The sequence below is a fragment of the Musca domestica genome, unplaced genomic scaffold, assembly GCF_030504385.1.
Source record: "Musca domestica strain aabys unplaced genomic scaffold, Musca_domestica.polishedcontigs.V.1.1 2, whole genome shotgun sequence".
In the NCBI taxonomy this organism is placed as follows: Eukaryota; Metazoa; Arthropoda; class Insecta; order Diptera; family Muscidae; genus Musca; species Musca domestica.
The window spans coordinates 34,706,411-34,733,478 of NW_026712249.1; the positions used below are offsets into that span (position 1 = coordinate 34,706,411).

Consider the following 27,068-nt stretch of genomic DNA (forward strand, 5'->3'; position numbering starts at 1 on the left):
ATATCGGGGGGTACCGTTATATGGGGGCTATACGATATCGTGGACCTATATAGATAATTCTCTGCCGAGGTATAAAGTACCCACAAGGAACTCCTTGTATGGATTTTCAGACAATTCCATTAAAAAATGTGGCTAACATCATCAAAATACCGAATATAGGTAGTACCGTTATATGGGGGCTATACGATATCGTGGACCGATATACCCCATCTTCGAACTTGACCTGCCTGCAGACAAAAGAGAGATCTGTGCAAAATTTTAGCTTCCTATCTTAATTCGTTTAGACTGTAGCGTGATTACAACAGACGGACAGACGGACGGACAGGGCTAAATCGTCTTAGAATTTTACGCTGATCAAGAATACATATACTTTGTTGGGTCTAAAATGATTATTTCGATGAATTACAAACGGAATGACGAACTTAATATACCCTCCATACTTTTTTTCGTGGAGGGTATAAAAAGTGACTTAAATCACCAAATGCACGAAATATTAGGAGATACCGTTATATGGGGGCTATAGAAAAACCTGGACCTATATAAACAATGATCTGCCATAGGAGCTAGAACTCATTACGAACTGTAAGTGCCTAATTTAGAAAACGTGGCGAAGATAAACGGAATATCGGGATTTACCGATGTATGAGGGCTTTAGGAACGGTAGGTCTATATAGACAGTGATCTACAGCAGGAGGTAGACCCTATTACGAACTCTAAGTACTGAATTATAACAATTCTATTAGAAAAGTGATTTAAATCGTCAAAATACTGAATATCGGTACCATACATCTCTATTCGTTCGTTCGAGGGGTCACAAACTGAATGACCAAGTAAATATACCCTCGATCGTATGGGGGAAGGTATTCCAACAGACAGATAGACGGGCATCGCTTAGAATTTTACGATAGTCAAGAATATATAAATACCTTGTAGGGTCTAACATGAGTATTTTGAGGAGGCACAAACTGGATGACCAAGAAAATATACCCTCTATGTATGGTGGAAGGTATAAAAATCGTACCAAGAACCTTCAGGATACCCAATAATTGAGAATGTGATCAGGATTTCCGAAATCGCACGTAAATTCGATTTTTTATTTGATTAGAACCCAAATTGTTGGCTATTTTATTGAAAATTGAAGGTGTTGCTATGTGGGGCTACATAAATCCACGTGGATCGATATAACCTATTTCCAAGGCTAAATTCTTGCCAAATTTTAAAGAGCTAAATAGAATAATGTTGGCTCTCTTCTTCTTAAAAGACTGATCAGAACTGAGACGAATATTTTGAAGTGTTGCAATCGGACTGACTTCTTTAATATTCAGTTCATATTATATTGAGGATATAAAAAATTTCAAATCTTTATCAGTAACTCATTGCCGGTTGCACCTGAACTAATTACATTTTGCTTTCAAAACATATTTGTGCTGAAATAACATGAAATCGAAATGAAATAATCGGATGGTTATCACCAATTTCTACAGGACTCGTCCTTAGGTCGAACGAATGCGCTGTGCAGTTCGATTTATGCTATATGGGTGGACAGCTGTACATAAATCAACACAAAATGTGATTTTATAAAAAACATCAAAACTAACTATGGTTATCGCCTCTTCCTTTTCATATTACAAACAAATGCACCAAGACATAATACCATGTACAATCGTCTACATATGCAAAAAATATAGTCTATACAAGAGAATATATTAAAGATTTTGTCAATTTTTTGTTGTCTAAACAGATTAGAAAATGTAATTATTACTACCCAAAAAAATTCTAAAACCATTTGCGATCGCTATATTTGATTCATACCTAACTAAATTGCTAAAAAAAATATGCATTTTAATTACCTCATTTATTAAATTCGTTAAATATTTTCTGGTCCCTACTTATTCTTGGACCTACCAGATACCTGTTTTAATTTATACATAATTGTCTTGGAAAACATCGAACAAAAACTATGCACAACATTATTATTCAATATGTATGTATTTGTGTTTGCAAAAAAAAAAAAAAAAATGTTTATTGTAATAGTAATAGTGTTATAAAACATTAAATAATTAACTGTTATACACATAAATTAATGATACATAAAATAATAATAAAAATAAGATTTATTAGTAAAAAAACAGAAGGGGAGAGTGTGTGTATGCAAGGGGGATAGAAATAGAAAACAAGAGCGCATATTAATTATTGTTGTTTTAGAATTGCTTAATAGTTAACATATCTAAAAGACAAATAAACATTTTTGTTCCGATGGAACGATAGATGATGTTAATTTGTGATTGTGTTAGATAGTTGGGTAAAATTAAAATAATAATTGCAAATTACATTATCATAGTGTGTGTGTGTTGCAATTTTTTTACACGTTCGACGAAAGAATTCAACTTTCTTATAATATCTATGTTATGAATTTAATTTTTAGTTTTAGTTTTGCATTTCAAATGTATAAAAAACGAATAATATCTTAGTGTCTAAAGGGATTTGGTCGTGCTTTAAATGTAGCAGCTTTTCTTAGTTCACGTATGCGCTCCTCTTCACGTCGTTTGCGTTCTTCTTCCTCCTGCAAATGGAAAAAAGAAAACATTATTTACTTTTAAGAATTTAATTTAGAACTAAATTAATGAAATTAATGAAATCAATAATATTAGTAATATGCAAATTTTCTAAGTTCTATAAAATGTAGTGCGGGTGGGTGAGATGAAAAAACTGCAACCAGCTTCCGACTGCTGTCCATTCTAAGCCACTCGTCCTACATCTGTTAAAATTATTCCAGTGACAGCTCATTATATTGTTTACAAGCTTACAAAAGCATTCCAGGAAAAAAGTTATTTGTGATGGAATTCAAGCGTGATAGTGTGATTTCTTGATATTTGGCTGGAAAACCACAAGTGGCTATCGTTAGAGCACTCAGGCATTTAAATGCGAATAAATCTTTTGTGGCTCGTACCGTCGATCGTTACCGTGATACTGATAGCGTAGGCCGACGTCAAGAAAGTGGACGGAAAAAAACAGCAACATCAGAAGAAATGGTTCGAAATGTGTGGCCGAAAAATGGCTCGTGAGCTGAACATATCGCAATATTTCATTCGGCAAATATTGAAAAATGAGCTCGGGGTAAAGCTATTGAAATTCCAAAAAGTGCAAGAACTTACACAGCAACAGAAAGAAAATAGACTCAAAAGAGCTAAAGAGTTGCTTTGCTTGGCCGAACGTGGTGAACTGCCGAATTTGGTTTTCTCCGATGAGAAAACATTCGTTGTCCAGCAGTTTCTAAACATGATCGTGTTTACTTGCCAAAGAGGTCAGCTGAAAATGTGCACCTTCGGTTGGCCACCAAAACTCAAGCGCCGGACATAGTGATGGTGTGGGTCGCCATAACAGCCGATGGTCGCTCTCCGCTCGTATTAATCGACCGTGGCATTAAAATAAATGCCGAATATTATCGCGAAAATATTCTGGAGGGTGTATTAAAGGCGTGGGCATGCAAACATTTCGGCCTCAGACCTTGGACATTCCAATAGGACTCGACACCATCCCACTGAGCACGCGCCACCCAAGAATCGTTACAAAATGAGGTTCCTCGCTTCATTTCCAACGCACAATGGCCACCAAAATCTCTGGATACCAATCCGTTGGACTAATGTGTCTGGAGTATTTTGGAAAGCAAGGTTGGTACTAAAAAATACCAAAGTGTCGATCACCTCAAGCAAGCGCTTCGCCGGGAATGGGCCAAAATACGAGCAGGGCAACATTCGAGCAGCGTGTGATGGTTGCATTGGCCGTTTAAAGGCCATAATTCGTGCCTAAGGTGACCAATTCGAACAAATCTAAAGGTATTCAAAAATTTGATGCTATTTCCGACATTTTTTGCTTTCATTCAATAAAATTAAAAAAATATATATAAAAATTATGGCGTTTGACTTTGTTGTAGTTTTTTTATCTCACCCTGTAATTGCGATGCATATTCATAAGAGTAGGAATTTTATGTCAATTTTTAATATAGAATCACAATCTTTTTTATATAGCTAAGAAGGTTATAACGGCTAGGATACCGGAGCAATAGTTAAACCTCGTCTGAAAATCGCTTCTCTAATAGTTCTCTTCAGTACAATAGCATTAATATTCTTCACCCAAGAAATATTAAAAAATATTTGCAGTAATTTTTTGATAGATGTATACAATGCACCGTAAGGTCTCTCCAACACGTGCTTCAAATAAACCCTCCCATTGGGTGGCTAAAGTCAAGTTTTATGATCATATACTAAATCAAACTTTTTATAAATCATTTTTCTTTTATCGTGTAGTTGTTTATATGTATGAATCCAAAAATGCAAATTGGAATTTAAAGAATTGAAGAATTTGTGCGTTTGTCGCACCCACACACTCTATGACATTTGTTTAAACACCTCTATAGTCTAAAGAAATATATTAATTAATAAAAAAAACAATAACAAACCCTACTATAAAATTTCCATGCCAAGACATATGGTTATAATTCGACACATGCTAATGAGAACACAACGGTGACAGACAACACAAAAGGGACACACACTAACACTTTTCAATTTCGACGTGAAAAAATTCCAAACACAGAAAAGCAGAACTGCAAGAAAAAGTATGGCGGCTAAAAACAAGTGAAATGTAAGAGAATTGGTCAAACACGAATGGGTGCAAGTGTGCTTTGTTGGTGCCATCCATATACATAGGTGCCACCACTAGCAGCAACAAAAGATGGATAATTATAAAGCGGTATATGCATGCGCCTGCAGATACCAAAAAAGTGGGTGGAGGTGGTACACGTTGAAAAAAAAAACAGGAAAGATGAAACTACAACTTTAATCATGTGTTACCACTTTTATTATTTTTACAACATTTTACTAAAGACCACTTGTCTTACTTCAAAATTTAGTAAAACTTGCTTAGAATTTTTTTCCCATTCGAATAATGCCTTTCGTTTGAAAGTGTTGAATCATGTCCTGCATCCCGGTATATATCCCAATTAGTTTTATTTTCGTTGTTTTGAGCTTTTATTTTCTTCATTTTACTCTTTTTTAATTATTAAATAATAATTTTTAAATTATTTTTATCGTCGCCTTTATTGTTCACCTTTCTTAAAAAATGTAATTGCATGTTGTTGGTTATTTTGCCTCTATTGACTCATTTTTTTTACTTTTGTTTTTTTTTTTTGTAGTTTTGGCTGGGGAGCCTTTTATAATTTGTTTTTTAATAATGTTATAGTTAATTATAAGTTATTTTGAATTTTTCTACTTGGTATTGAGTACCTTATTAATACAATTAATTGGCCTTGGAGGCTTTAGTATTAAGTATGAATTAAATAAAGAAAGAAAGAAAGAAATTTAAGAAAACACTAATACGGCTTTCTTTTTTACTGCTTTTTAATGCGCAGATTTGCCCGAGAAAAAGTAGAAGCATGGTTTGCAGCTTCTAAATGGCTAATGTGCTTATTTTTGAAGAATTTTAATCAAATTTTGAAATTTTTACTTTTTTTCTGTTCCTTTACTCTACGGTTATGAAAAGAACAAAGCCGTGATCTCAATATTATCATGGCTGTTGAAGTGAATATAGTTTAGACAAACCTACTTTTGTTCTACGAGGCAGCCTGATCTCCGAAAGATGAATCATGTACTCAGAGGACGGTATTCATACCAGAGTTATTCCTGACATCAGCTTCTGTATGAATGCTATTTCTATCCTGCCAGCTTGGTTTGTTGATCTGGTGTTCTCTCCTGTAACGTTGTACCTCTTTTCTCATTGTGTTGGCGTTCATATCATCCAAAATAGTCCAAACGCGTATGGGGGCAAGTATGCTTTGTTGGAGCCAACCATATACTTAGCAGCCACCAACAGCAACAAAATATGGATAATTATAAATTGGTATATGCACACGTCTGCAGATCAGTGACCGGTGGCTATTTCGTGATTTGCGGTAAAAGCTAAAAACACAGGCATTCATCTACTCCGCAAAAAAATGGTTCTGTTTAAGTTGTTTTGCATTTGTTTTCATTCCGCTCACCCGTTCTCTATATCTCCCGTTCTCCTCATTTACTAATAAATCAAACTGAGTGTTTGAAAATATAAATGTAATCCTGTGGCAATAATCAGTGGCACATGCTGAGGAATGATCCGATGTACTACGGATTTACGGTGATTCTTAGCCGGTATCTGCAGTGCAGATACCACCAAAGGAATACGTGGAGGCACACGCAGAAATAATAAACACGGAATTCGATATATTCTGATATAAGTTTGATTTCTTTACGTTCAAGGATCTATCTCTGAGACTAGTCTCAAAAAGGATTCAACCTATACGGGTCGGGTCCACAATGAGACTGGGGTTAGGTGAGTAGGTTTGGCAGGACAGCGAAATAGGTGCAGCGGGTCATGCGGACCTGTGTCACAAGCTGGGCAGATGTTCTGCATATCGCTGTCGATCCGGGCCCAATAGGAATTGAGACGGCTGCATTAATTCGGATCTTAACTGAGCCATAACTACTCAGGTTTGTCGGGAAAGCTCTCGCTCTTCAGATGCCATGGGAGGGGGAGATGGTCTCATTGTATAGTATTCACTCTATATCCTTCCATGACTTCTGAGACCGCGTTAGAGTGAATACTATTCAGTCCCGCTTGATAGGCCTGTTGATCTAGAGGCTCTCTCTTATACCTCTGTACCTCTCTCTTTAGATCATGAAGTTCTTTGCTTACAATTGCAAATGCATTCCCACGGATGCAGTTCTATGTACTGGATTGACTCGAAGGAACAAATCTTTAACCAGGGCCGCCTACCCAAATACAAATAGCAAATACTTGTTCGTACTCATCCATTTTTCTTGTCATTGATTCTGAAGAACGCCGGCGACCTAGACAAACCACACTAGTTTTGGTTCAATCACAGTCAGAATGGTGCGTGCAGCCGTCTCAATTCCTATTGATTGCACAAACTACCACGATGTACCTTCCTAAAGGCCCTGCAAAACCTAACTGACTCACTGCATCTCTGGCTATAGCCCATAAGAGTAACAGACTTCCTAAATCTGGATAAAGGAGCACAAATGGATTATAAACACAAAATGTATATTACTGCAACAGCAAGTAAAAACGACGTTGAAATTGGTAGAGCCGAACTTTTAATACCTTCCACCTTGTGAACACCTAAATCGGGTTTCCTTAAGGTCCCTAAAATTTGGAAGTTCCATTCGAAAATCTTCGTAATACCGAAAATCAGGTGATACCGTGCTTGGAAATGGGATCCAAAACCTCCAAAATATCCGCCGAAATGTCAAATTAGATCTCATTTGCTTTGGAATTAGGACACACCTCCAAAATGTCGAAAATCAGAAAATATCGTTCTATGGGGACTACACCAAAGGGTGAGGCCACATGGAATATTGTTTAGTGGAAAGTTAAACTACCCTCTAGGAATGTTAGACATCAAACTACAGCAGATTTTGGACAGAATCTAGGACCAAAACCTCCAAAATACCGAAGATGCTGTCATATGGGAAAGATAATATACTAATCTTTTAAGGATCGTACATAGCAGAGGCAGGCTACTTAAAGAAATCTACAATTTCTTAACCCCAAATCGTGGTTTAATAGTCATTGCTTTAATACTCCAGTAATCTTCAGAGGCGGATTTTTTTATTTATCTTAAATAATTTATTAGAATTTGTCTTCTGTCTATTGGTGCAAACATCTTCCACATTACCCTGCACTCTCTCCTGATGTTTCTTCTTCGTCCTATCTATTTAATATTAACATGGATGATGATGAAAAACATAACCTAAATCATCTGCTACGATGAATCCTTATGCGTTAATTAATTTTTACCCATTTCCAAAAATCTAAATCGTCGATTATTGCCTGGGGGTATATTCCTGTTTTCAATAGAACAATCCTTCTAACGTATTGTATCGGTTTTGCTAAGTGTACGTTCTGCATTTTAGCTGATAGGCAAAAGCAAGTAGGCAGACATATGGCAAACATAGTCAACATATTGAAAGTTAGGTGAAATGCTGATGATGATGTGAATTTAATAGAAACGAACGAAAGAGAAGTAATGAAATGTGGAGAAAACATGTGAATATATAAGTAGTGAAAATAAATAACGCTTGTAGAGCAATGCTATAGAGCAACAAAAATCTAAACCTCATCACACAAAAGAAAGAAAATGCATGCCAAAGGCGGCAGGCACAACAAGTAAATGCTAACTGCAAACATTCACATGCATCTCCTCATCCATTACAATCCAAAACATACATTCAAGGTTCGGAGAAGTATTTGCAATGTTTCCGATATAGCTTAAAAATAAAACAAAAGCCAAAAATTGCACACAATCAAGAATCGTCAATATCACATCACAACACAGAACATAAACCCAGACCGAACGACCTCTGGTTAAAATTTAATATGACTCACATTGTGAGTAATGTCTTTTGATAAGCCAATATTATTGTTATTATTATTAAAAAAAATGATTTCGATTTGTTGTATATATTTTATTTTCAATCTTGGATTCATATGTCTCGAGTTGTTCTGAAAATCCATCACACGTCGTCATATCAATAAAATAAAAAGTGCTGATGTATGTAGCTTGGTAACATAATTATATGAATGATTCGCCTGCCTGGCTTATGAGTATGTGAATGCATATTGTGGGCGTATGAATGAACGCTTAATAATAAATTTTAGGTGATTCACGTGTTGTAACTAACTAAACGAATAAAATATGCGGAAGAGTTAGCTGTGTAATGTATAAATGAAAATATTATTTTATTTATGAAGATTGAAGTTCTGTTGCGCTCAAGCGAAATTATCGAGAGAAAAAAAATTGTATAGAATAACTCTTGCTGGCTCCTTTTTTAAGTTTTGAGGCAATATTTCGACTCACAGTTTCTGAAAAATCGTGTTTTATAGTAGAAGAAAAAGCTAATACCATGTAAAATTTTTATATTTTAGATTTTCTTTTTTAAATCCATTCTCAAATCTATAAGAGCTGCATCTATTCTGATTTCTGGGTTCATTTAAAACCATAAAATGGAGGGTCTATTAAATTTGCCATTCCGTTGGCATAAACTCGAAATATTTGTCGGAAGTTTTTATGTTCGTGATCAGTGTAAAATACCATGTCGACTTAGCCATATCCATCTGTCAGTCTTGCCGTAGGATGAAATAACGATAGAACTTTGATAACAGACATTGGTGCTATTCCTAGTTGTGTACCCAGTCTGTGGAAAGTAACGGGAAACCTAATAACAAATAACCGACAGACAACAGACCGATTAGCCTGCCTTTCTTCCTAACGAAGACCTGGGAAATGTTACTGGATCTGGAAATTCGTCCAAATTTAAATTTAAATATAATAAATATATCACAGCACGCCTATGTCAATGGTCGGTCAGTGGAGACGGCCCTGTCGAATACATTGGGAAAAATATGGGAAACTCTAACTTAACTTTGGCAGCTTACCTGGATATGGAGGAGCTTTAAACAATGCGATACTGGAATCTATTCATAATGCTTTCTATGACTCTGGTATTTCCTCTATCCTGATCGAAAGAAGGAGTTCTCTCAACCATGCTTTGGCTTCTGGTGATTAAGGAAATGGGAAACTCTAACTTAACTTTGGCAGCTTACCTGGATATGGAGGAGCTTTAAACAATGCGATACTGGAATCTATCCATAATGCTTTCTATGACTCTAGTATTTCCTCTATCCTGATCGAAAGAAGGAGTTCTCTCAACCATGCTTTGGCTTCTGGTGATTAAGGAAATGGGAAACTCTAACTTAACTTTGGCAGCTTACCTGGATATGGAGGGGCTTTAAACAATGCGATACTGGAATCGATCCATAATGCTTTCTATGACTCTGGTATTTCCTCTATCCTGATCGAAAGAAGGAGTTCTCTCAACCATGCTTTGGCTTCTGGTGATTAAGGAAATTCTTGTCAGTAGTGGTGCTGATAAGTTTAAGAGTTATTCCAATTATTTCTAACCTAATGCAAAGTGCTCTAGTCCAGCTGTTTGGTAGGGCCCTTGGCAATGGTCAGAAGGTAAACTATGCAAAGATTGAATTTGTACTATTCACAAGGAAACCCAAAATATATCAATTTTCCCTACCAGTATCGGATGGAGTTACACTAAATATCTCTTCTCGGTACGATCTTGGAGCAGCGTTTATACTGTTGCAAAAAAAGGAGCGAACTTAAAAGGACCTCATTTCACTCGATTCATGAAGGAACGCCACACGGCCACAAGACGTATACTGGATGTATGTCACATTGGTCTACCTGTTCTGACATATGGACACCGGTGATGGTGTATTCTGCCCTAACCCAATCTTTAAACATTCATAAGAGCTTAATGACAATTGTAGCGTTTTCAGGCGGAGATTCTTGCAATCAGGAAGGAAGCTGAAATTGTAAAGAAATCTCCAATAGCATAACAGGACCAGATACTATATATGTCGATAGTCAAGCCTACAAGAGACATAGGCTATTTGGTTTGGTTGGATATATAAACTCTAACGTTCTTCTCACACATAGATCCAATCAAGTCACCCTCCTAACTAGACTTCTCTAAATAAATATTTTCCTCTCCATTTCTCCGAAAATGTTTATTCTCCTATCCCGTAAATATTTATTTCTGTAATTACTTCTGACGGATCCAATTCGATTGATGAGACAATAAAAAGCTAATATGTCAGCTGCTTCAAAAAATCACTCATCGCAAAAGCTTTGGGAAGATGAAACTTGGAAATCGGTTGCAGAATTTCTAAGGTCATCTAAACGGTAATCTCAAAGAGAAGATCGAACTCCCTTCTATCATTTAGTAGGTCTGATCTAAGAATCGTAGTAGGCATACTGACTGATCACTGCAATGTCAGATATTTGACCTTAAGATGGGACAACTGTATTCCTGACTACTATAGACCAGGTGAAAATGAATAAGAGAGACACAGAGACTACCCATCGGAATTTTTTGCACATACATCTTCCATCTGAGACCACTGACAATGTAGGTGCGACTCATCCAAAGCCTGTATACAATTTCTACTTACATTTACACAGCGATGGCCTACGCCATCAGATGAGTCCGAAATCTACCGACAATGTAAGCGAATGTTGGATGGGTCCGAAATCTATCGACATTGTAAGCGAAGGCTGGATGGAATCTATCGACAACCGATTCAGATGCAAGTGCGATGGACACATTTTATTATATTTTGTTTTGTTCTTTAATTCTAATATGCATTTTGTTCCACAATGTAATAGCAATACGACTAATCTAAATCGGATGCATGTTGTATGCTTAAAACACTGTTATTTCATTTTTCCTATTGACAAAATAGCATACATTTGGATGGATATTAAATTGTAATGGCCAGCGGACTGCTGGGTATATAACATCTACTTGTTATCCTACAAGAGATATAGGCTATTTGGTTTGGTTGGAGATATAATCTCTAACGTTCTTCTCACACATTGCTCACGTCTAGTCACACTCCTAACTAGGCTTCTCCTTATAAATCTTTTCTTCCCCTTCTAGCTTCTATATCTCTCCTATCCCCAATTTTCTTATTTCTTCCAAGGTCCGATCGAAGCAGTTTCCGAATTCGTGTAGCATTGGTATATTAACTTTTTGGTATAGGCCAAATTATTACGGTACTTTTCGTTATTTTCAAGATTTTTGACCCAATTTCCAATTTTTCCAATATTTTCCAATTTCGTTTTGGGTCCGATTGCCAACTAAATCAGCTGTAATTTTTCATTTCATTTGGGGTAGTTTAACTCGCCGCAAAAATATTCAATGATTTTTGGTATTTCGGAGGTTTTGGTCAACGGCGGCATTTTGGAATTGAATACTTTACATACATTGCGAAAAGCGACATTTTTCAACACGAAGATAGTTAATTTGCATACATGGCAAAATGCACGCAGCGATCGCGATTGATAGGATTTCAACAAGTTATAACACAAAATCACCTTTTTGTTTTCAATTTATTTATTGTCGGGCATAAAACGACTTTGTCGTTGATTTGCTAGGTCAGTTGGAATATATATTCATAACTATTTTACCGGCTACCGGTAGCCGTCCAAAAATTATTATCAATATTACACAATATCATACATAGAAGAGCTATATATACAAGAGCTATATATAGCTAATCGCATATCTAATCATAGACCTAGCTATCGCCTTTTTATCAAAACATCTTTATCGGTTATACTGGTTTTTCGTCATTTTACAATTTATATGTCCATTTTTTAAATGTCCCCTTTTTATCGCAATAACCCGAATTATAAAATATTTCAAATGCAATGGAAATTGGTAACATTTTTACGCAAACCCCTAAAAGTTTGATACCTTTTCCACACGTACCAAACAAAATCCAAAAAAAAGAAAAACAACAAACAATTATCACCAACATTTATATTACTTAATTTAGACCAAAAGTAGATCAATGTCTGTGAAATCAGGGTCTCCAGCACACATAATCTTTTTTTGATACATGTGACGATGTCGTAGACAAAAGAAATCATAAAAATGCGTCAGAGTGAGCAAGCAACAAAGAAGAGAAGGAAACACGAAATCAGGTGAAGCGCAAAAGCATGACAACAAAACTACTGAAAAATAAACTGATAAGAATGTGAAAAAATCGCTGGAAGAAAACATGCATATTTGTGGACAATAAAAATGTTACACGTGTTGTCCCTCCTCCCTATAGTATTATCACAATAGTGTCATCAGTCAGTCAAATCAATACAAATTAGAATAAATCCCAAAGTGATTTATCGCTAAGGCTAATTGTAGTTGATTATGATGATAAATATGGTTGCAGTTTTTTTGCCTTGCCTTGCCTTTTCTACTAATCCATATGACCATAAAAACTTATTAGGTACGCTCGCGGTTTTTTTATCTGCTGTACACGGTGCCGTTTATGATTGGTGGCATTGTCAAGCGAGTAATGTTTATGGAAGACACTTCCACCAAACAATATCCATGACTTTCTGAGTGTGTTCCGTAGTCATCAAATGTGATACAAATTAAAGCTTATTTTCTCCAACAATATTATAATATTTATATGTATGTATACACATACAACTTATACAAGTTGTGCATGAGCAAAATTTATAGATCTACTCAAGATAAGCCCATCAAGTAGCCAACCAACCAGTCAAAATAAACGGAGATAAAGGCAGTAAATAGTCAAAAAATACATTTTTGCAAATGCTAATTTTTTCTGTGGGAAATGAAAGGCGTATTGTTATATTGCGAAATGGGCATGTAATGAAGTTATGATATGATTTCGTAGAATTCAGCACAATATGATTTTGAAGGTGAAGCGAGGCACATGCAAAATCTCTACACAATTCTTCGTAGTCTACAGGCAATACGGTAGATATTACTGTCAGAACGGTTCCTTATTAAGCATGTGGACCATTTGTATGGTAAGACGGATATTCTCAAATTATGTCAGCATTGTTTTCGTTGCAATAATCTTGTAAGGGATGTTGAACTTGACCGTTTCGAAGTGTTCATTGCAATCAAATAATAGATTGTCAATAACCATGGCCTTTCCCACCTCCACAACACGGAATCCAGCAGGTCGTAACAGCATTGGAGTTGGCACTTTGACTTTCGATTAATGAACATTTGAGTTTGAACAAAAAAAATAAAAAAAAAACAAGTAAAAAAGCAGTAAGTTCGGCCGGACCGAACTTTGAATATCCTCCACCATTTGGAACCAATTTGGAAATTTTCAAAAAAATAAAATCATTTAAAAATTCTATTAAACTTTTATCATAAAGTATTACAATATTCAAATACGAAACTTTAAAAAAACCCCCGGTGAATAATGTAGCTTAAATTATCAAAATACCGAATATAGGGAGGTACGGCTATATCGGGGCTATAGGAAGACCTGGACCTGCGTAGACAATTCTCTGTCACAGGCTGTAGTACCTATTAGAAACTTCCAATACGAAATTTCAAACACACAATGGACACCAAAATCTCCGGATACCAATCCGTTGGACTATTGTGTCTGGAGTATTTTGGAAAGCAAGGTTGGCACTAAAAATACCAAAGTGTCTATAACCTGAAGTTAGCCCTTCGCCGGGAATGGACCAAAATATCGCTGAGCAACATTCGGGCAGCGTGTGACAGATTCATTGGCCGTTTGAAGGCCATAAAATGTGCCAAAGGTGACCAATTTGAATAAATCTAAACTTATTCTAAAATTTAATGCTATTTCCGAAATTTTTTGCTTTCATTCAATAAAATTTAAAAAAAAAAATTTTAAAATCATGGCATTTGACTTTGTCATCCTGTATATAGAAATTTATCTTGCAGGTGGCAATGTTAACTTCTAGTATGTATTTTTAGACAATTCCATTGAAAAAATCATCAAAAAAGCTAAAATGATCAAAATACCGATTATAGGGAGGTACCGTAATATGGGGGATATCGTGGACCTATATACTCAGAAGGAACTCCTTTTGTGAATTTTCAGTTAATTTCATTGAAGAATTTGGTTACAATCATCAAAATACCGAATATCGGGGGTACCGTTATATGGAGGCTATACGTTACTTAATCTCTTCCTGTAAAACAAGTAGATCCATATTTGCTCCATATATTTCTAAAATGATATCTTTGTGTAGAATCTAACTATTTGCATTGGTAAAAAACCAAAACTTTGAATTGAAAAACAATGATGCCGCAACTAAAACGTTGACCAACTTCTCTTAAAATCAAAGCAAAAAGTAAAACATCATAATCATCATTTATCAAATCAACATCATAACACCGAGTTATGATACCAAATAAATGAAAGTGTATTATTTTTAGGTGGCTGGATGTCCAAAAACAAAACATATGACACTGTGTAACCACATTCACCGTGTGTTACATGATCAAATGTTGGTGTATGTGTGTGTGTCTGTTGTGTACAAACTTATATACGAAAGTAAAAAAGCAAAACAAACCCATCTATACAATAAGATAAAAATAAAATTATATACGGTAAATTATATGATGCTTCATCATCATTATGAAGCTAAATTTGCCATCATTGATGTTCATTGCCTCCGACGTAGTCGTCGTCGTCGCGATAATGTCTTTGACTTTTAGCAGTAGGTGGAGATGGTGGTGGCATTGGAGCCATCACTTAGCAATGAAATGGTAGAAAACAAGAAATATAAAACGGAATTGGTATTTATAGAGTACCAAAACAAGAAAAATATACCTACACTGCAAAATATAATTTCCCTTTCATGTGCTTTAGACTTTTTGATCATTTCTTAAGCGATATGTGTGCGGGATATTAAGTCAACATACCGAAAAATAGAATATTATCGGATTGATGAGATCTGGTTGTGTTTAAAACAAGAACTTGAATTAAAAATGATAAGACTCTATACGGTTGTATGTACGCTTTCTTTTTATATAATATCTTCCAGTAGACACATTAATATTTTCCAGATATTTTAAAGATGATTTCTAAAATTAAAATGAACGTATTCGACAGCAAATTATAACAAATTCAGAGATGGGGGTGATTATTTGAAATGATTTTAATTTCTTAAATTTTTGTATGGAAGAAAGACAGGTTATAAAGTGGTCCTAGTATGAACTTCAGTGAACAGCATACAGAGAAGAAAAATAATTTAAGGATATTTTTACCATTGCTTTTTTTTTAAAGTGCAAAAAGGATAAGGCCCCATAAAAAAAGAGTTAAATGCTATAAATCTCGAACATATAAAATAACTCAATAATAATATAAATTCTTGGGGGTTTATATTACTTATATCATTTGGATGGAATCGGATCTAAACTTTCTCTTAATGTGCCCAAAATATCTGCCTTGGAAATAAATATCGGAAAATCGGGGAGCATTTGATTTCTTTCTTTCTCATGAAATTAAAAAAAAAACTACTTTTAAATAACAAACCAGGAAAAAAGGACAAAAATCGAACTGGGCTGAACTGGTGATACTCTACACCACAAGTGCATATTTGGTATCTAGGCTTTATTTCATATATGGCACCAAATGTCGTTGCCATGGTATGCATATTTCACTTTTGGCCGGCATTAATATCAAATTGGATGAACCGGTTTTCTTCAAATTGGACATAATACTTATAAGATTAAATTCTGTGGCATATGCCAGAATGCATCTTATTAAGGATGATATTGACTTGAAATTAGGCGAAGATATATATGGGGGCTATATCCAAACTTGAATCAATGTTGACAAATTTTGACCAAGAGTATAAGTGCTATATCGAAGATATACAGAGTGGGATGAAAAAACTTCGGGCTGCTGTCATTTCTAAGCAACTCATCCGACAGCTGTTAAAACTATTCCAGTGACAGCTCATTATATTGTTTACAAGCGTACAAAAGCATTTTGGTGAGAATTTTCCAGAAAAAAAAAACTGTTCATGATGGATTTCAAGCGTGATAGTGTGATTTCTTTATATTTGGCTGGAAAAATACAAGTGGCTACCGTTAGAGCACTCCAGCATTTAAATGTGAATAAATCTTTTGTGTCTCGTACCATCGCTCGTTACCATGATACTGGTAGCGTAGCCCGACGTCAAGTAAGAAGAAAACAGCAACAGAAATGGTTCGAATTATCGGGAAGACCCAATGTATAGGGGCTATACGATAACATGGACCAATATGGGTCTTCCATCTCAATTCGTTCAAAAGATGACATGACTACAACCCACAGACCACTTTATATAAGTATTTCGAGGAATTACAGACCGAATGGCAAAGTTAATATACCTTCTATAGTAAAGTGGAGGATATAAAAATAGATCTTCTTATGAGTGTATGTATAATCAATAGGGTAGGAAATATAATAACTATCTCAGGTTGTTTTCAGAAATTGTTTTTATATAAGCTTTATCACCACAATTATTTTTGCATTATTTTTTAGATGTCCATGTATACGTAAACAAACATCAGCTGAGCGCCATATTTACCTAAGGTTGTTTATAAACAAACAAGTTTAAACCACTTGATTTATTAAAGCCATTGGGTTTATATTCAATAGTAGTAAGGGACGCTCGAATTTTGAAATATTTCGAGTCGATTTCAAGTATTGCTGTTCTGTGCTTTCTCTCGTACTAAACGAATTTACAATGGCATATGTTTAAAAAATAAAAAATGAATGAAGTAGATTTTTGCAGTTTTTTTAACAGATCAATTATTGGGTTTTCCGAAATACACAGAATATCAGTCTTATTTACTAACACTACCTATAAATAATACCAGATTAAATTCAACGTACCTACAGAACGCCATTTGTTTTAACTAGAATAGGTATATGGATGTATGTATGTAAATATATATGGATGATTCAGGGCAATAAAATGTATATGTATATACCCTTCATTATGGACCGTACTTAGTTCATCGTATGAATATTCCAATTTGAAAAGCAAACATATTGTCGTCGTGGGTTTACTTAAACAATATGACAGCTCATATCATCTTATTGTTGGTCTTTTTAATTTAACAGTAAGAAGATTAGCTGGAGAAAATTTTTCGTTGAAAACGAGAGAAAGAGAAACAAACAAATAAAAATAAGCGCGATAACAAAAAAAAAAAAAAAAAGCTCAAAAAACTTGTTTATTGCTAATATACAATGAACGACGACAACGGCATAGGCAAAAATGAGAAGAAAAAACTGCGTAAGAGCATTTGTTTAAAACCATGTATGAGCTTTAGATAAGATTAAACGACAAAAGGCAAATGGTACCACTCAATGCCAGTAACCATCAGCCAGCAGCAAAGCAAATGGCTTTGAAAATTAAAAATTTAAATAAAAAAATCAAAAAATGAAAAACAAAACTCACCATTATTTCTTAAAAAGAAAATAACAATAATTTTCAGGTGGACATTGGCATATCCTTTTTTGTTTCGTTGTTAGTAAACGAATTTGGATCCTTGATTTATACATATTAATAGGTATATATCGTTAAAATGAAGAAAATGTACTATAAAACATTTTGTAGTTTGTTTTTTTGTTATTGTTGATGCTAGAAATAGAAATATTAACAACTGCAACGTTAAACGTTCATCTATCGTATTATATCTTCCGTCACTCCTCCACCTCCTATTTGCTGGGGTTTCTTGTGTTTTCTGTAATCCTGCTACTGTTGCTGCTGCTGATCAAATATGCTATTCTCATTTTGTTTTTCTCACCACCCACACCCAACTATCATCTCCTCCTCCGCCAACTGATCCTTTTGCTGGTCCCACTCCCGCACCTCCTCCTCCGGCTCTTTCCCGGCTTTTCTTTAAATATCAATTATGACTAGAATTTACATGGGCTGTATTATTGGTCTCTGTTGTCGATAAAATACTGCTATCTCCATAGAATTTGGGCTCATCATGCTGTTCGTTGCCGCTACCGTTGGTCTCATCTTCGGAATCATCATCGCCAGATGATTCATTATTGGCATTATTGTGTGTATCTTTGTTGTTGGCTGTTGCTGTAGTTGTGTTCAGTGAATTCGATGATATCTTGGCCGACTCCTGCTTGACAGCATTACTCAAACGTTCGTAACAGCTAGTGCACACCCTTTGGGGCTTGGAACTTTGTTGGGGCAAAAGGAATTTCTTGGATGAACATGGTCCGCAGACGACGGCGCCACAATTACGACAATGGTGACGTCGTACAATCATTGTAAACTGCGTCTTCTTGCAATGCATGCAGACGGTGGCCTCTGCATCGGGCACCCATACGGCAGCATGCTTTTCCACAGGCTTTTTACCCGATTTCTTTAGCAAGTCCTCAACACACTTGTTGATATGGGCCATCCATTCTTTCTTTTCCGTCTCGGTGGCCGCACACACAATAAACGATTTGGTGGTGGTGCGTATCAGCCAGCCATTGCGATATTGGGGACAATCGTCAATGTCCTCCAATGAAACCTCTTCCAAAGGCATTATGTGTTGTTTGTTGTATTTCTTTTTGCCAATAACAATATTGCCATAGACCAGAATATCATTGAACAAGAAAAACTGGCGTGATTTTGGTCGTTTGCGGCACATTTTGGTTAAGACACCCTCCCCCACCAAGACACGGCCAGGTATGGCCAGTGGCACACCTGCACCGCCAAAACAATTTTCCACTGTGGCAATACGCCTGGTGTTGGCTTCGGAATTTACCAAACGATCAACCATTTTGTTTGTGTGGAATATTTGCTATGTCGTTTTAATTTTTTTTTTTTGCTATTTTTACAAAAGTATCAAAAATATATTTTATTATATTTTTTATTGTTTCTATTAAAAAAGACTTCAAGAGCAAAATCTGCTTCTTCGCGACGACGAAAACTTAATTTACGCTTTTAGTTTCTTTTGTTGTTTGCCTTTCTTTTGGAACAACGACGACGAGCGGAAGTGATTATTAGTTTAGTTCGAGAATATTTTTACACGTATTTTTCTGATATTTCTTCTTCGCTTTGACGTTTGCACTATTTGTCTTTATTTCTTTTGTTCCGTTATTTTTCAATAATAAAAATTAATTATTCTATAAAAAAAATAAAAATACATTCACGTATAGATTGGTACAATCCACAGTTTAATAATTCGACTTCGTAAGACGTTTTGTGCAACACACAAAATAGCCATACACTCACTCGCTCACTCAACCGTAAAAGCACACAAAAAGAAACGGGGAGAGTCTGTTGATTGTCAAACCTCTGCTGCGGCTATTGTGTATTTGTTGTTATTATTTGTCAATGTGTGTGCGTGTGACTTTTAAATGCAATGAGTGTTGTTAAGTGTAAAAATAAGAAGCGCTGTCGTATAACGTAAATGGAAAAATGGTGTGGGGAGTACAAAAATGAACGAAAATATACGGTTTGAAAGAAGTGTAAATTGGCAAATTTACTATAAAGGGTGTTCCCAAAATATATTAGTCGACATTTTATATTGCAGGACAAATTTCGTAAAGTTATAAGATACCGTTATGTGGGGTAAATGCCCAATGTAGGATCTGTTTTCTTGTCAGATTAAAAATCGTTTGCATCATAATATTTAACTTTTAAGTGCCTAAAATTATAAAATACAAGCAATTATGTTGAAAACGCGACTGAGACCATTACAAAACAGATTGGTATGCACTTAAACGAAATGTCCAATATATATATTTATGAGGTCTCCTTCGCAGACAATCGAAAAAATTAAACTTTTGGCAATACGAGAACATAGAATGAGATTCAGCTATCTATCAGGTTATTATATACATAAAAGGGCAAGTTGACAAAGTTAAAAAAAAGTCTTGTTAGTTTAATCAAACTACTAATAACAAGAGAAATTCGCGAAATGGAAGGATTAAGATATGGAGACTTGAAATTTTGTCCTCTTGATGTTACGTGACGCTTCGCCCTTTACGCCATTAAATTTTGTTTTTGTACGCTATCGTTTAGATAAATGATTCGGAAGACTTTACAACACTGTTTTCAAAATGGAAGAGTAAACAATACATCGTCAATTTTCTCTCTTTCGTCTCACAGTGACAACCTGCACACAACACACACGAAACAGTCAACAAAAACAACAAATAACACAAATATAGAAAATTGAATGAACGACCAAATGTCCTACTGAAAATCATCTTTTGTGCAAAAAATTGGAGGCAACAACTAGTAAATCGCTTAAATGCATTTTTTATTATATACTGTTGAGAATATTACTTCTGTTATATTGATAAAATCATAAACTAAAAAACACCGAAAGAGAAACACATAAAAATAGAAAATAATATCAATGTCAGACAGAAGGCAAATTCACGACTACAACAGACCGAAAAGAAACGCAAAACTAAAAAAAAGTGCACAAACTGTTGAGGGCAGATGTCAGTTGCCAGGAATAACTGTCAAAATAAATCTTTCAAAACCGCAAAGCTTTACAACTGACAAAGGCACGAATCACAAAAAGGAAGGTACGAATGCAGACGATGGAAGCCATGGCTCAAATCACCAAAATGAACGAATGGTATAAAATAGACAAAGGGTTCAATTACTACAAAAATAGTATTAAAAATAATAAGAAGAAAATATGATTTGAGTTGAATTGGTCATGTTCTAACTAAATCCATTCGGCACCTCATCAACTAATGAAATTTTTAAACAACTAGTTCCCTTGCTACGTTGGGAGTCCTAAAGTTGATAATTTCCACTAAAGTGTCAAAATATTAAGATACGTAGCGAAGGGAGTCCCTTATTTGGTCCAACTTTAACGGCTCAATAATATATATATTTTCTGTCTAATGGCAAAGCAATTACAACCTTACTATATTCTCCAATTTAAGTTTGAAGAAATAAGGTTTTTTTTTGTCGTCAAAGGACAACTTAAATTAAGCTACAATATCAAGTATAAAACTTATCACTTCATCGATTCACCCAAGCCTATCATAGGTTAGTGTTTCACATGCACATGTTAGTAATTTCAAGGACTAGGAGTTAGGAAAGGATTGACAAAATTAAATGATAAGCACACACATTTACAACACACTCAACACATGTATATAACACGCATATGGACATGAAAACAAAACAGTATGCTGTTAAATGCGAACGTGCTTACAATTTCTACCTGTTTTCGTTTTTCCTCCAGCGCTTTATGTTTTGCCTCGTCGTAATGTTTACGCTCGGCCAAACGTTTTTCCGTATGCAAATTGAAGGGACACTGTTGTATGACCAATGGTTTCTTTTCGGGTACAAAGGGCTTCTCTTTGAGGACAGTTGGCGGTCGGGATTCGAATTTAGGAGCTTGGCTCTTTTGTTTCCATTCCTCCAACTAAAGGCAAATTCAGAGAATTCAATAAGAATTGTTTGTTATTTTGCACTTAAGACCTTACCCTTTGCTTTCGTTTCTCCTCGGCTTCTTTGGATTTTTTCAGAACTTTAGGGGTCACTGCCACTGTGAAAGCATGCGATGGTTTCCGTTTCTGCATGAGTTGATGACAAGCATTGAAATTTGGTACGGGTCTCGAATGAAATTCTCGTCGTTTACGTTCCTCTTCCTCTCTTCGGCGTTCAGCTTCTTCGCGTTTTTTCTGATACAAATCCTTTACTAAGTAGGCTTGTGGTGGTGGTGGCATACTTTTTGAAACCGCTCCCTTAGACGTAGCTGCCTGCGTGTGACATTTTTTGGTGGCTGGTTTTTGAGTGGACCATTGACAGACCAAATTTAACTTTGGTGCCAAATTTGTTTGTTGCACAGTCTTATCTAAGTGTGACTCCTGATGTCCATTGTCAGTATGATTTTGGGGTTTTACATCTGCCGGCGATTTTACCTCTTCTTCATTCTGGCTGGAGTTTATGGAGCTGTCTTTGTTTTCCTTATCTTCTTTGTCATATTCTTTCTCCTCCTCTTCCTCTGCTGTAATGGTATTGTCATGTTTTTCAATCTTATAAATCACACACTGTTCCTCAATGTCTGTCAGTTCTGTTTTGGCTGTAAGAATTAATGTTCATGATGAATGGTTCCAAAAGAATGTGCCACTTTAGTTCTTACCCATTTCTTCTTCCAGTAATCCTATGTCTTCCAGTCTTTCGTGTTCATAATGTTTAATAGCTAAAATGTTCAATAAAATTTGGAAATTAACGGTTGTTTTGGCGCAAATAGTTTTATTTTCTCAATCCATACCAAAAAAATTCTCCGAATGATCTAACTGATCGTTGCCCACATCAATGTCGTCCCAATCGAATTTTACTTGCACCTCAGGCATTTTTACATTGTAATAGGCCATGATTAACGATTTATATTAAATGTTTTGCTTAATTATTTCTAAAGATCGCAGTGATTTATTGTACTTGAATGAAAAAGTAGAACAAATACGAATGAATAGCTGAATGACAAGATGCCGCGAACATGAAAAAATGGCGATTAACAGAGTTGTATCGTCGGTTCAAAGCAATGATTTCGTATAATGAACGAAGGGAACAATAACCATTACTTTTGTTTGCGTAGTTCCTTTCTTTCACGTAGTTCATTTAGTTCAATTCAATTCCATTGTGTCATAGACGAAAATATTTTATAATAAAATTTAAGGTGTATTTACACCGAACATGTTTTTATGAAACGCGTTATTTGCATTATCAATTCCTTTGAATATACGAATGTAAATACCGAATTTTTGCAAATCGCGTAATTAAGGCTTTGGTTTATGGTAGGATTAAATGTTATTGATGAACGTGATGATATATATCAATAAGATACATTTTAATACAATAATATAAATAATAGATACAAAAATAGCAACGACAATTTTTTAGACATAAAGTCAAGAAGAATGCTGTGTCACAATTTGTGTCTATAATTATTGAAATAAATATTACCTGGCATTTACACAATAGAAATTTTCTTGGAGTAGGGTTGTATTTTACTGCCGAAAATAAATGTGGTCGAATATTTTCATCGCTGTCGAGCACATTTAGATAACAATACATTCTAACAATTTTTGACACAACGGGCAAATGAGAAAGAAAATAAATCGAACGTGATAAAAGGTTAGTTTTCGGGCCGTCTACTGTAAGGTGAGAATACATTAAACGCTTTTTTGACTGGCTTAAGTCATCGGATGACTTTTTCGTAAAAGAACAAAGAACTTTTAGGTTCACTTAGTTCGGTTTTGACTCTACGCTCCTTTGTTCTTTTACGAAGAAGCCAGCCAATGACTTAAGCCAGTCAAAACAGCGTTTTATGCATTCTCACCTTAAAATGCTTTTGACTGTCTTAAGTCGTCACCTGGCTTTTTGGAAAAGAACGAAGTAACGTAATTGAACTAAGTCTACCTAAAACTCCTTTCTTCCACTACAAATAAGCCAGCTGACGACTTAAGTCAGTCAAAAAGCCGTTTTATGTACTCTCACCTTTATAAAGACACATTTTGGTGTTTTGCTATTAATGCAAACGCATCGTTATTTTTGTAGATTCAAAATAGTGTTAGCATGGCACAATAATAAAGGTGAGAATACTGGCTTATGTCATCGGCTGGATTCTTCGTAATAGAACAAAGGATCGTAGGACCGAAATCGAACTAAGTCAATCTTTTTTTGACATGTTAAGCCAGGCAAATAAAAAATCGATTGGTAGAAGTTCATTGTACCATGGTCATACGCATGGCATAATTACAGAAGGTAGCACAAAATATTTTTTTCTTTTGGTGACCTTATTCTGTCAAGACTTATACACATTCTGTATGTGTGTGTGTGTATTGTTTTGAATAAAAAATGCAATAATTTGAAATTATTTCAAATTTGGTTGCAAAATAAATTCAACTTTTCGACGTAAATGGGTAGCAAATTGTACAATTTTGTGATAAAACTGTATTGTCCTATAATTTTAGATGCAATCTTGTGAAATAACGCCGAAATTCCATTCTTGTTTCGCGGGTTTTTTTCCAACATAAGCATTTTGCTATCAAAATAAAAATTAACAAACCTAAAGCTGGAAATACATAAAGCGTTTATCTGGCTGGCTTAAGTCATCGGCTGGCTTCTTCGGAAATGAACAAAGGAGCCTAGGGCCAAAATCGAACTAAGTTAACCTAAACCTCCTTTGTTCATTTACGAAGAAGCCAGCCGATGACTTAAGCCAGCCAAATATGCGCTTTATGTATTTCCAGCTTAACTGTTGTATATTTAAAAGACTATTTGACACTATAAGGCTGGAAATACATAAAGCGCATATTTGGCTGGCTTAAGTCATCGGCTGGCTTCTTCGTAGATGAACAAAGGAGTTTTAGGTTGACTTAGTTCGATTTTGGCCCTAGGCTCCTTTGTTCATTTCCGAAGAAGCCAGCCGATGACTTAAGCCAGACAAATATGCGCTTTTGTATTTCCAGCTTAAGACTCCAGCATAGAGTTGCATTTTTGTAGTTTCTTTGAAGTTGAACAACCTTGCTTATTGAGCCATGGTCAAACGCAAATATTTAGGTATGATTCTTTTTAGGTTTTTTAGAGATTGATTTTAAACACTTTTGGAAACTCTTATCACAGCTGATTAGGTACTTTTCTAATGGCGCAAATTAAGCTTTTTTGGTTTTGTTTACCAAATATTCCTTTCCCCTCTTTGTAAAAATCCTGGTATCCATATCCTGCACACACACGCACACACATACACAAGAAAAAGCTTTCTTTGGCAATGACAAAGTCCTTCAACAACGTGTTGCATTGTCAACATGGACACACCAAAGTGGTGTGGTTTTACAACATTAATCAGCTGTATTTTAGACTCAGTAATGGTTCAACAGTCATTCGCAACAGGTCTTTGTGTTCGGTTCGTTCGTTTATTCATAGAAATTTTGTGCGCGGGCCGATGTGTTATAACCGTTTGCATTCCTCGAAATGTGTATGGTGGCTCCAATATACGTGTTAAATGGAACCATTTAAAGCTACATTAAGAACTTGGTTTTCGGATTTCCGTGTTGCGCGTTAAAGAAAAAAACCTTCCACCATTTGATATCTAATGGGTGGTGGGAAGATACTATGTAAACATTACGTTGGTGCTTTGAAAGCATATTTGTATTCCAAAAATTTCATCTTCGCAGTCATTTTATGGACAATTCGCTTGAATCAGTGAAGAGTTTGTTTGAATATCATTTCTGGTATTGTTTACAATTTACATTCAACTCCTGTGCGGGTAAATTTATTAAAAAAGGCTTATGCCATAGGCTGGTGTCCGTTATTTGTACGTTATCTGGGAGACACATGGTGCTAGTGGAATAACTTAAGGTAAATTGCATGAAAAAGGTTTGTTGGTCATAACCACTGTTTGAATTAAGCATTTATAAAACTGTATTCCTTGGTGGATTTATTTACCGTTTGTAAATATTATATATAAAATCCATGGTACAATGAAGAGAAGGTAGGTCAACTTTGAAAAAATTGCAAGTATAGAGGTCTACCTGTTTGGCTTGTAATGTCGGAATTACTATCAAAACAATAAAAAAGCAAACAACTTGTTGCATTGATTTTGAATAAATAATTTAAAACCGCGAAAACTGAATGAATGGTCAAAGTTTATTTTCAATATCATGTTCTATATATCTCTTATGGTTTATTTCGCGACAAAAACTGTAGCTTTTGTCGATGCATTCGTTGCAAAAAGCATTTTGAAAACACCCGAATTTGAATATTTTCTGAACAATTTTTTATTATTGAAAAGAAGACACACACATAAGCAAATGAAGTTGACACATTAAGCCAGAAAAATAAAAAATTTAAATCATATGGTAGTTCTGCCCTACCTTGAATTCATTGTACCATGATAAAATCTTTCAAAGATTGTTAAATAAAAATCCTAGTTTGTCCCATGATACAATCACTACGTGTTAGGGTAGGTTGATTTTCTTTAAACAAAATCCGTGTTGCATTTTTTTTTTTCGATATCATAAGGGAAATATCGGTTATATGCTTATATACAAGTAAAAAAGCAAAAAGCACCATTTGGAACGAATTTGGAAATTTAAAAAAAGAATAAATAAATAAAATAAAATTTAAAATTCTATTAAAATCTTAAAAATACCGAATATAGCCATTATATTGAGGTTTATACGACGACGTGGACCTGCATAGGCATAGACAGAATAAATAAATAAAATAAAATTTAAAATTCTATTAATATCTTAAAAATACCGAATATAGCCGTTATATTGAGGTCTATACGACGACGTGGACCTGCATAGGCAACTTTTTCATAAGCCATCTCAATATTTAAATACGAAACTTGAAAACAAAATCCGGTGAATATGTAGATAAAATCATCAAAATACCTATTATACGGAGGTACCGCTATTTCGGGGCTATATGAAGACATGGACCTGTATATACAATTTTCTGTCACAGACTGTGTAAAGCTGGAAATACATAAAGAGCATATTTGGCTGGCTTAAGTCATCGGCTGGCTTCTTCGTAGATGAACAAAGGAGTTTTAGGTTGACTTAGTTCGATTTTGGCCCTAGGCTCCTTTGTTCATTTCCGAAGAAGCCAGCCGATGACTTAAGCCAGCCAAATA

The 27,068-nt window shown here is 35.1% G+C and overlaps 3 protein-coding genes across 4 annotated transcripts in view; 1 reads left to right on the forward strand and 2 right to left on the reverse strand.

The window, feature by feature from the left end:
* Window positions 1-1,970: 1,970 nt before the first annotated feature.
* LOC101891042 (uncharacterized) lies at window positions 1,971-22,937 on the reverse strand. 2 transcript variants are annotated; one of them, XM_011298291.3, is made up of 5 exons: window positions 22,698-22,937; window positions 22,566-22,625; window positions 21,907-22,505; window positions 21,633-21,845; window positions 1,971-2,563 (listed from the first exon to the last, which is right to left on the reverse strand). In XM_011298291.3, exons 1-5 carry the CDS (start codon window positions 22,798-22,800, stop codon window positions 2,468-2,470), a joined length of 1,071 nt encoding a protein of 356 aa, XP_011296593.1. In that variant the 5' UTR covers window positions 22,801-22,937; the 3' UTR covers window positions 1,971-2,467. The 2 variants fall into 2 exon arrangements, with proteins under 2 accessions (XP_011296593.1, XP_011296594.1); XM_011298292.3 differs by having other exon boundaries at window positions 21,642-21,845; window positions 22,698-22,936.
* On the reverse strand, window positions 18,053-19,728 carry LOC101889675 (pleckstrin homology domain-containing family F member 1 homolog). Its single transcript, XM_005177564.4, has one exon. It carries the CDS (start codon window positions 19,224-19,226, stop codon window positions 18,345-18,347), a length of 882 nt encoding a protein of 293 aa, XP_005177621.1. The 5' UTR covers window positions 19,227-19,728; the 3' UTR covers window positions 18,053-18,344.
* A 2,346-nt stretch (window positions 22,938-25,283) lies between the features above and the next one.
* Window positions 25,284-27,068, forward strand: part of LOC101891213 (ras-related protein Rab-27A) — a 45,027-nt gene continuing 43,242 nt past the window's right edge. Inside the window, exon 1 of the mRNA XM_011298295.3 lies at window positions 25,284-25,786. The gene's annotated coding sequence lies outside the window, so the exon portion shown is untranslated. The remainder of the gene's footprint in view (window positions 25,787-27,068) is intronic.

Bases quoted from the DNA above. Each gene is read 5' to 3' on its own strand.
- LOC101889675 (XM_005177564.4), bottom strand. From the start codon at position 19,226: ATGGTTGATCGTTTGGTAAATTCCGAAGCCAACACCAGGCGTATTGCC.
- LOC101891042 (XM_011298291.3), bottom strand. From the start codon at position 22,800: ATGGCCTATTACAATGTAAAAATGCCTGAGGTGCAAGTAAAATTCGAT. The intron at 22,626-22,697 runs GTATGGATTGAG...TGAACATTTTAG, and splicing joins TCATTCGGAGAATTTTTTTG to CTATTAAACATTATGAACAC. The intron at 22,506-22,565 runs GTAAGAACTAAA...TAATTCTTACAG, and splicing joins ATTACTGGAAGAAGAAATGG to CCAAAACAGAACTGACAGAC.